The 10671-nt window shown below is 42.3% G+C and overlaps 2 protein-coding genes across 4 annotated transcripts; one reads left to right on the top strand and one right to left on the bottom strand.

The window, feature by feature from the left end:
* Positions 1-48: 48 nt before the first annotated feature.
* On the top strand, positions 49-5492 carry LOC100881985 (uncharacterized). Its single transcript, XM_076541893.1, has one exon. It carries the CDS (start codon positions 645-647, stop codon positions 3099-3101), a length of 2457 nt encoding a protein of 818 aa, XP_076398008.1. The 5' UTR covers positions 49-644; the 3' UTR covers positions 3102-5492.
* LOC100881877 (lysosomal alpha-glucosidase) lies at positions 5481-10653 on the bottom strand. 3 transcript variants are annotated; one of them, XM_076541892.1, is made up of 19 exons: positions 10510-10653; positions 10190-10308; positions 9856-10086; positions 9455-9780; positions 8898-9370; positions 8645-8819; positions 8479-8569; positions 8230-8398; positions 8102-8171; positions 7929-8033; positions 7583-7840; positions 7271-7473; positions 7091-7198; positions 6847-7024; positions 6628-6776; positions 6478-6562; positions 6096-6366; positions 5823-6025; positions 5481-5749 (listed from the first exon to the last, which is right to left on the bottom strand). In XM_076541892.1, the coding sequence occupies exons 4-19, from the start codon at positions 9713-9715 to the stop codon at positions 5687-5689; spliced, it is 2862 nt and encodes a 953-aa protein (XP_076398007.1). In that variant the 5' UTR covers positions 9716-9780; positions 9856-10086; positions 10190-10308; positions 10510-10653; the 3' UTR covers positions 5481-5686. The 3 variants fall into 3 exon arrangements, with proteins under 3 accessions (XP_076398007.1, XP_003707619.2, XP_012150826.2); XM_003707571.3 differs by having other exon boundaries at positions 9455-9753; XM_012295436.2 differs by lacking the exons at positions 6628-6776; positions 6847-7024 and having other exon boundaries at positions 9455-10086.
* Positions 10654-10671: the final 18 nt, after the last annotated feature.

Below are 10671 nucleotides of genomic sequence, written 5' to 3'. Positions count from 1 at the left end.
ATTCCGCGACACCGTTTTTATCGCTTCGTCCCTTCTGCCCGGTGTACCTCTAAGCTCGCGGTGATTCCAATGCGCGCACCAACCAAACCCGTGTTTATCGAAAATTATCGCGCGAAAGGCCAAGTAGTCGTCGACGTATGCGCGGCGTCGCGATTCCAAGTATAAGAACGTTCGGAAAGAACGCTATCTTAGGCGATTTAGTTCGTTTCTTTCTTCGCTTTATTCGAAATTTATTGGACGTTATTCTTGAACGTTCGACGGACCACGAAGTGGACGGTGATTACGGTGACTCAGAGTTTTTCGATTCGGAGAAACGATAAGCGCAGATACGGCGCGACGGATAAAAGCCACGAATATCTTAGGCGGGTTTGTGGAGCACGAAGAAACGCAATATTATCGGTCGAAGCTCGCGAGTAACCGAATTCGGTGTATCGTCGAACAGGAGGAACGATTCGTTTTCTTCGAAAGTTTAATCCGTTAAACTTTCCACGATAAAACTGGACGATGGTAGCGAGAGTCACGATCGATGCTCGTTCGTTAAGGATCGACGGAGGCCGAGCATCGAAATCTCCGGACGCGACGCGACGCGACGAAATTCGACGACCGTCTCCATAGAATGAGAAAAGAATATAGAAGAGAACCAGATGGCCAATCTAGATATGCAACGGATCGTTTTCAACGAAATAGTCGAAAACGAAAGGGAGGAAATCGAATTAACGGAATTGGTACCGGTAAAAAGATCTCGAATTATCCGAGACAACGATGCGTTCGAAACGGACAACGTTAAAGCGAACGCAGAAACGGTGGAGGAGGAGGAGGAGGAAACGGGCGCAACCGCGATAGTGGAGGCGACCGATGCTTTAAAGGTGCTCCGAAGCTTCGGTATAGCCGGCGAATGCGAAGAAGAAGACGCTGGGAAACAATCGCGAGGACATCGTCGAGGAGACAAGTCGCGTAAAGAGATCGACGAGTACGGCAAAGGTAGCAACGGTTGCGAGATCGAGCCTAAGGAAACGATCGCCGATCGGACTTATCGTTTAGCGCATCAACGCGCCGGCTTCGAGAGGAGAAAAAAACGCGTGGACAACGAAGATGCGAAATCGTCGAAGAAAAGAACGACGAACGGTGGTATCCGCGCCGGTAACGAACAAGCGAAAGAAGGGAACAAAGAGAAGAAGGAGAAGAGGCATCGACGCGCGAGCGAGCTACAGGATTTCCTAGGACACGAGAGAAAGAACCTATCGGTGGAATACAACGAAGAGCCGCCGACCTATCTGGATCTCGACAAGAACGTTCGAACGAACGAGGAAATTTACGTGTTCCGTCGGGAACCGCTTTTCTTCGATTCGGAGCAGAAGAGGAACGCGAACGCGGGAGAAATTTACGAAGACGAGTATCCGAGCGGAACCACCGATGGCCCGTTGTTCGATCGAATGGCGATATCTTCTCGAGAAACGAGCGAAAGCGTCGTCGAGACGATCGTCGACGCGATCGTCGGAGAGAAGCTCGGGAAACGAAACTCGAATGTCCGCGGTAATTTTGTCGAGCAGGGGGAAAACAACAACTCGGTCGGATCGAATACGACGAAACTGTTCGAGGATCTGTCGCCGTCGAGGAAACGGGGCGAGATCGTTCGCGCGGAGGATCGCGGTAACGAGGACAGGAACGGCGACGACGACGCGGACACGTGCCGGGACGAGGGCGAACAGAAAAAGTATCGTTGCGCGGTGTGCGAGGCTCGATTCAAAGGTAGCGGCGGACTTCGAAATCATTACAAGATCGTGCACGGAGCGGGACCGGTGTTCAAGTGCGACGAGTGCGGCAAAGAATTCCCGTTGAAGGAGAGATTGAAGCTACACGTGAGAACGCATACCGGCTTCAAGCCGTACAAGTGTTCCGAATGCGACAAGAGCTTCGCCAGAGGAGGGCAGCTGGTGCAGCATCGACGCACCCACAGCCAGGTAAAGCCTTATCGTTGCGCTCTCTGTTCCGGCACGTTCACTTGCGCGGCGAATCTCGCGTTGCACGTGAAACGTCACAACGGCCAGAAAGATCACGAATGCGAGATCTGCGGGCGCGCGTTCGTTCGCCGAGACGCCCTCAAGAAACATCTCGAGTGCCTTCACAGAGACGTAAAGTCCTTCCTCTGCGTCATCTGCAACAAGACTTTCAAGGGTCATCTGCCTCAGCACATGAGAACGCACGCGCGCGATCGACCTCACGGTTGTGCCACTTGCGGTCAAAGATTCGCTCAAAAGTCCCAGCTGACCGTGCACCAGAGAACCCATTCCGGACAGAGGCCGTTCAGGTGTTTGGTCTGTTGGCAGGCGTTCGCTCATTCGACGGCGCTCAAGTTGCACACCAGGAGACACACCGGCGAACGACCCTTCAAATGCGCCGAATGCAACGCCGGTTTTACCCAGTTGCCTCACTGGAAGAAACACATGAAATGCATCCACGGTAGAAACGAGCCGTACGCCTGCAAGAAATGTAAAAGTTTTTTTCGAATCAAAAATGATTTGGAGTCTCACGAAAAGACTTGTCATCCCGAATTCGCGATCGACCGCGACTATGATCACGATCACGATCACGATCACCATCACGATCACGATCACGATCACGATCAGGACCATGACCGCGATCACGAGCACGAGCACGAGCACGACCGCGATCACGAGCGAGAGCACGAGCACGAGCAGGAGAGCTTGCGCGCGAGTCCCGAATGCTCCCGTAGCTCGACGAACGCGTCGCCGCTTTCGAATCAAATCGCTGGCAAGCGTTCTCCTCCGCCCTCCAAGTACCGACTGATGACCGTTGAACGGATGAGACTGTTGCTCGCGGTCTTGCTCAAGAGGATTAGTAAACAAGAGAGACTGGACGAGTTAGGTTTCGGTAAAAGACTGATCGACGAGGTTCTTCACGATTCCCTCGTATCCGCCGGTAAAGATCCGGTCGCGAGCGACGGTCTCTCGGAACTCGAGATCCTCACCAGGAATCTCGAGATATTTCTCAAATGGACCGTACCGAAAGAACACTGGGAACACTTTCGTCGATTGAACAAGAGTCCCGAAGACATCTTGGAAACGCTAACGGCCACTTAAACTCTCGACCCGCCTCGTTCCATTTCCGCCACCGGGATCGTCGCTTCTTCTCCTTTACCAAAGATTATCTTGCCCCGTATCGTACGCTAACACGTAATTCGAACGAGGGCTGGAAGGAGAGAGTATTTTTTCTTAATTATGCGTCCTAAGATAGAGAATGAAAATATTAATAATCTAACCGTTTATCGAAATCGTGACGCGCAGGCATCGTTACGTTTCGTTCAAAGTTAATACGTGCTAGTCCAAAGTGCAAACGCTAGATTTATCATCCACTCTCGAACAAATGTCTATTTAATAAGAAAAATCGACTGATTTACCAAAGTTTCCAAAGAAAAGTTCGCGTTGTTGCCATTTTTTTTCTTTTCCGTTTTTCTCTCGGTAGAGAAGTTTTTTTTTTCCGGTAACTCCGTTACCACCCAACTATGGAAAATCGACGTTGAATTTTCCGCGTGATAAGTTTATTTAATAAACGCGTTCAGTGCCATAACGTTCGCGCACCGATCAAACGGTTACGGACGGTGCGTTCGTAAAGAAAGTACCTACATTTAAGTAAATACGTTTTCGCAAAGTATGTATCGAGTGCGATTTCGGAATATGAAAATTACCACCGATCGCGCACGCGTACTTACGATTATCTGCCAAAGAGGCTTATACGCTATACGCGTCCGTCTGCTGCTTCGTGTATTTCTTTCTTTCCTTTTTCTTTTTTTTTTTTACCTCGAGCCTATTTATTCGATATTCGAAAGATCGTACGACAATATTGCAGCGATCGTTACGATTAGTCCGTGACGCGTAAGGTTTATCGCGAAACACGAATCTTTGTTCCGTTCGAAAGAACGGTGAAACGAACGTTTCTTTATCGTGGAAGGGAAAACACATTTCCTTCGGCGATAAGAAAACTCGTGTATAGAAAAGAGAAAGAGAAAGAGGGTGTGTGTGTGTGTGTGTGTGTGTGTGTGTGAGAGAACCAGAGAGAACTACCGGACGCTTCTTGCCATGTTTCTTAGCATTTATAATTTACGCGCACGCGATCAGTACACGCGCGTATCCTAATTCGAAGAGGCTAATTCTTTTGCCTTACCTTCTTTTAGTTTAGATTCACTTTCGTTTATGCGCGTTACGACACGTAAAATTGCCTACAACTTGACCGTGTTGTTTCGTCGATCGTGCTCGAGCAATTTCGAGACGCGAGATTTCAGCCCGAGTTCGGAGACTTCGATGCCAAAGGGCCTTACCGTACATCGAATCGATTCGAGTTGTTACTCGATTCCGATTAACGTTCGCTTACCGTTCTCCGCGGTATATTACTTTTCGAACGCGACGTTCTTTAGATAGGTGTAAGTAAATGTGACCAGACAATAACGATCAAGATCGCAAAATATTATACGCGTACGCGTATACAATCACCTACGTAGTATAATTAGCGAATGAACAAATATACACACACATATTTACATATATTAGATATACACGTTATATTATCATGCGCCGGATACGAATAGAGAGAAGATAGTGATAAATATACGTTTGTATGTTACCTATCGCATTAGCGTTACGATATTGTCATTTAGATTCGTTGAAAAGAAAGAAAAAAAAGCGTCCTATATTCGGTGCTAGGCACAAATGTTTCAAACGTTAGTTACTCTATTTGTTTTAGTCGGGGCGTAGTTGGCTCGATCGCGTCACCGCTACACCGCTACACCGCTACACCGCAGCGCAACCGTGACGCCGATACGCAAAATGAACGGAACGATAACAAGCCCGTTCGGAGTTTAAAACATCTTAAAACGTATCGCGCGATCGTATATTCGTTCTTTTTTCGTTTTCACTTTGCGAATCGGTCGCTCGCGAGTCGAATGGTAAACCGCTAAATACATTGAGACACGAACGACCGTACGTTGTCTGGAAATTTATTCGAAAGATCGAAATCTGCTTTTCCGCCCGCTGTACAAATGCAAACAGAGGTCGTAGAAATCATTGAATATAGATCGAGGTCAAAGGAAATGTTGCGCGGTCACGGTGAATATGTACTTAGAACTCGTGCCGAGATTTCGATATTTCGACGTTTATTTTCACTCGCTTCGAGTTATCGGTGCCAAAGTAAAAATTCTCTCGATCAGCTTTCTTCCTGACGCGTAGCTCGCGCGTGGCCGATCGAGTGACGTTGTTATTTTTATTGCCGCTTTACCTTGCGTTGCGTTGCGTTGCGTTACGTTGCGTTACGTTACGTTTTACACCCTTCACCACGTAGTTTTGCGTTATCGAACGAAATTCAAAGTTATATTTATCGTTTTTTGTTATACACGCGTCAATGATTACGCATTCTATCGTCTATTGTACTGTGCAATGTACAACCGAAACGGTCATTAAAATAAAATCTTTTCCTTTCTATTCGAACAATTTATTTCGATGTATACAAATGTAGTATAAAGATCGTACAATATATCGTGCGGTTAAAGGCACGAAAACGCGATGCTTAACAGTATACGTATATCGCAACTTACTTGCCTCGTGATTCGTCGACGATCGGCGCGCAGCTCCCGAATACGGTTCTTCTCCATGTGATCGTTCGATCCACGATCGATTTATTTCCAAGACAGTTTAAATTCGTTTCTCGGATCAATTTGTAAATTGGCCGCGTCCAAATACTGAAATAATATGTCCTGTCCAACACGCGAGACCATTATGCTTCTAGAATAAAATTACAAATCGAAAACTCACGTTGTCCTCGTTATCGTACTCGAATGGTATTTTCCGGCCGTTTAGATAAACTTGCGTCACGTTTTGCCTGATCCCCCATATTTCGATCCTGTTAAGGGCAATTTTCTCTTTGAATCGACTTTTCTTCTCCGCTTTGTAACTCGACAGAGTATCGTTCTCGACCTCGAACAACAACCATACAAATTCTTCCTTTTCGTACGAATCTGAAAAAGATTCGACTCCGTAAGAAGAAACGTAATCGTTGCTGTTAACAGAAATCGACGCGTTCGATACCTAAGCTGTCACCGTCGTCCCAATACAATTCTCCTTTCGCTTTGTTAACGTGATCCAACGCTATCAACAGCTCGAGATCATTTTTTCTGCTCTCTGTCGTGGTGGTGGCCGGTCTCTGTACCGGTAAAATCGATCCACCGCGAATCATCAACGGTATAATATCGAGCGGAGCGTTCAGCGTGTAATATTTATCCACTCCGAACGTGACATTCCTCGTATAAAGATCGTACCACGGTCCGCGCGGCAAATAAGCCGTTACCGTTTTCTTACCCTATCGATTAAACGAACCGGCAAACAGAAATCACGCGTTTATTTCATTTGTTTATTTATTATAATACTTATCTCCGCCACAACTACCTCGTCGACAAATTTTACCACTTACTTCTTCCAAAACTGGTACGATCATCAGTGAACTTCCCCATAGAAACTGAGCGTCGATATCGTACGTGTTCGAATCGCTAGGGAACCTGAAGAAGAAGTAAAATTTCGAAAAATAAAATAAAATAGACATGGTCGAACGGTTGATCCTTACTCGAAGAACAATGGCCGCGCTACAGTTTCTCCGAACTTATGCGCCCGGAAAAATAATGTGTATAGATACGGTAAAAGCCAATAGCGTATCCTTAATGCGCGTTTCGCCGAATTCACCACCAAATCACCCATTGCGACTGGATCTTGTTCCTACGGATTAACGTCGCGTTAAGGTATTCGGAACGATTCGAATAGCTTCGATAATTGATCGAATACGAACGATTGTGTCGTCGGAATTGTGATTACGCGAAAATGGATAAAACGCGCCAAGTTGCATCCAACGATTGCACAACTCGATCGTGGCATTTCCATTGAATCCACAAATGTCTGCGCCAACCATCGGTATTTGATAAAAATTTGATGACAGGATCGCAGAAATACTCATTCTTAGATCGTGCCTAAACCCGTAAAGACAAAATTGTACGTTTAACTTGAAATCTATGCTCATGTTTCCGTTTACTTACCAACAGGAATAAACGTCTCCTGTCCAATGACCGCTGTAATGTCCCTGACCCACCCAACTTGATCGTGATATTATGAACGGTCGTTTTCCTCGAATTTTCCTCAATGCGCTGCACAGATCAGTCCGTATTATATACGGTATTATATACGTATACCGAACCACCGATCGACCCTCTACTTACTAATTAGTTGCTACCGCTTGACCGATGCCGTAGGTATTGTGAAGATCGTAATGATTCCCCAAATAATGTTTAGCGTTCATGCACAAAGTTTTTGTCGCGAGTAAACCTTCGATGACGTTAGGCACGTATTTCGGATAATCCAAATCATTTTTCGTACATCCCTCTTTACCGCCGTTGTAAAAATTCGAAGGTTCGTTCATATCCTGATAAACATCGAAGAAACGCGTGACCAACGGAAAACAGGTAAGAAACAGCATTTAAATGTCCTTGAATGCACTTAAATGAAAATTCAAACTTTAAATGAGTACGTACGATCCAGGCGCCATCGAACGGAAAGCTGTTATGCAGATTTCTCATCATACGAAAATAGTACTCCGGTGTTTTGGGATTCGTAAAGTCCGGCCAAACGGTCGAAATCATATTCCACACTTTTCCGACAAACGGTCGATTGATTGCCGCGTCTTTCACCAACAAGTCCTCCTTCAAACCTTCGTCGTATGGTGCATAGGATCCGTTGCTTTCCGAACCAGATATTCCAGCATCGATCAACGGAATATAATGCATTCCTCTCTACGATGACAAGCCATATTTTTCACATAATCCTTTACTTAGCATTTATCAAGAAACTTTTACATACAATCCCAAAGATCGTACGTACCGAATGAAGTTCCTTCACGAATTTTGGCAAATCCTTGAACTTTTCTAAATTATATGTGAAATCGTTATTTTTATCCATATAATCTAAATCGTTCCACTGCGTATCCTATAAATAATATTATTTATAACTCGTATTATCGAACTTGCTAAATGACCAGATATTAAATACTTTACAAATGGAATTTCCGCTGCTACGGTTCTGTTCCACACTTTTTTCGTTTCTTCCAAAGTTTTGTATCCGTATCTGTAAAATTTCAAACTGTCTATGTATCGCGTTAAAAGAACACAAAAAAAAAGGATACCTGCACAAGTGGAAACCAAGAGACCAATAAGGTGGTAAGAAAGGTTTGCCGACTATTTCGGAATATTGTCTTACAACATCCGCGGGACTTGGTCCAAGGAAAATGTACATATCAAAAATACCACCGATACTTCGAAATGTTATACCAGGCGATGGTTGTAATATTACGTCTGAAATCGATAAATGTTAGTAATGCGTGCTTCGACGCGCCTACTCGCATCGAAAACAAACGATTTCGAAAAATCATTACCCATAGCGTTACTATTCAAAAAGAGTACTCCATGAGATTTACCGGAATTTTCCATCATCAAATAAAACGGATGAGATCCGTACAGGTTTGCCTAAATACGAGAACAATGTATTCTCGTGAAGAAAAAAGCGAAATAATTCGAAAAGACTGGGATACATTCACGTACGTTTTCGATTGGCGGTTGATCCTTGTTAAATAAAGTGAAAGATTGCCAGTTAGTGTTTAGCTTTAAACCGGTTTGATGTTCACCGATCCCATAGATATTATGAGTTGGTAAAAGAGCACTAATCTGTAAAAATTGATTGGCAAATATAAAACCTCCGACGTTGAAAGAATCAAATCTGAAAATAGAAAAAGACTCGATAAGAACTTAAGTATTGCAAGCGATTTGTAAATCGTTCAAATTATTCGGTACTTACATCGTTGTATCATCCGACGTTCTGTACACTTTGAAACCAAGTTTCGTGTTATCGATATCTAATTTATACTTTGCATTAATATTTTTTCGAGTAAAAGGTTTAGGATCCGGCCTCACAGGCCATGGTGGCTCGTACCGTGTTTTCGAGGGATCGTACATTTTTACACGCAAAATTGAATCGTCCACAGAGCTTATTTCTACTTTGACGAACGGTAAATCATTTTCGTAAAACGAGTTTCCCGTTTGTTTGAGAAATCCAATGAATTCGTTCCCTTCCTTGCTATAATTTTCATATTTATATATAGTCCAATTCTTTGAATAGTAACAATATGGTACATTCAGAGGAGCTCGTTTTATCTTTGAAATTTGTTTATTAATCAGGTTCCAACAACAACCTCTACTCTTGCAAGATAGCTCTGATGCCCCATCTTCGGGATGACAATCAAAACGTAATCCAACAGGAATGTTGTTGCACTGTTCAAGGAGCATAAAAATTATTATGAATAAAATGTCTCGTGACAAAATCACATTTTTTATTATGTCTTATGTAAAACTTACTTGTATAGTTCCAGGCATTTCCTCCAGTGTTACGTTATACTTCCACTTTTCGTCTACAACTTCATGGATGTCTTTGATAATTATATTTATTTCGTACTGTTGGACAACAATATATTTGGTTTCTTTTACGACTAATATCAAAATGCATAATACAATAATGGTCAGAATTAATCTGAAGAGATCACATGGAAATATGTATTTAAAATATTTCCTTGAAAACATATTTCTTAATGTCACGTTATTTGCCTTATTTGCATCCATTTTTTTTTTTTTTACTGCCCTATTTCAGTTTGCAAATTCTATCGGGATCATCGGTTGATAAATTCCTTTTTTACATATTTTATCCAACGATATAACAATTTTTCTGTTTAACAAATATTTTGCAAGAATAATTTTCTTACCATAAACAAAGTAACCGAATCAAAAGCAAGTGATCGGCTAGACTTGCAGGTAATTGTGTACAAAGAATGTATTACTTCTGTAACTAATCATATAATCCATCAAGATGATATTTATTTTATCATTTATGATATAACCTTGATATAATTAATTATATTTAACAAGCACATATATTTTGGTACATGCATATACGTGTGTGTGTGTGTATATATATATATATACACGTACAAAATCTAAAATAAAAGATATAATTATATCGCTTATGTCATACATATTTTACATGCTTAATGTTATATTTAATAATAATACATTTCGCATTTTATAAGATAAACTTACCGTCAGAACGAGAAATAAGATCGAGTCAACTTATCGTTGAAGTTTATTTTTGGAACGATGATTTATGCGTATCAGCTGTTGAACGATAAATATTTTCGTTTTACTTTTCTTCGGAATTTCTGTAAGAAATGTCTAAATTATTTTTCGTAAGGTGAGAAATTGTTTTAATATAGTTAATAACGAAGACCTTTGTATAAACTTTAAGCATAGAAATTGTATAAATATAATGTAATACAAATATCATTGTGCAATTCAGTTTGAATAAGTAAACATTATTCCTTTGTTTAATATAATGTAATTAAAAAATTGTAATATCCTACCCCATAGACTATATCTGTACTAAAAATCTCTTTGTTTCTCAATGTCATACATAATTGTTGAACTAAATCATTTCATTATGCGTAATACGTATAATGTATAGTAATGTATAGTACAAACGGACTTATTTGATTTCACAAACGAGAAACAATACGTATCACTGT

Source organism: Megachile rotundata, unplaced genomic scaffold, assembly GCF_050947335.1.
Source record: "Megachile rotundata isolate GNS110a unplaced genomic scaffold, iyMegRotu1 scaffold0229, whole genome shotgun sequence".
Taxonomy (NCBI): domain Eukaryota; kingdom Metazoa; phylum Arthropoda; class Insecta; order Hymenoptera; family Megachilidae; genus Megachile; species Megachile rotundata.
Note: the sequence above shows the minus strand (reverse complement) of the source record. Positions and strands in the feature narration are given on the sequence as shown.

What these genes read in the sequence shown, in the direction of transcription:
- LOC100881985 (XM_076541893.1), top strand. Translation starts at nt 645, where the DNA reads ATGGCCAATCTAGATATGCAACGGATCGTTTTCAACGAAATAGTCGAA.
- LOC100881877 (XM_076541892.1), bottom strand. Translation starts at nt 9,715, where the DNA reads ATGGATGCAAATAAGGCAAATAACGTGACATTAAGAAATATGTTTTCA. An exon ending in ATCAACCGCCAATCGAAAAC is followed by an intron (nt 8,570 to 8,644) that starts GTACGTGAATGT and finishes TCTCGTATTTAG; the next exon opens with GCAAACCTGTACGGATCTCA. An exon ending in TCGTGAAGGAACTTCATTCG is followed by an intron (nt 7,841 to 7,928) that starts GTACGTACGATC and finishes TTGTCATCGTAG; the next exon opens with AGAGGAATGCATTATATTCC.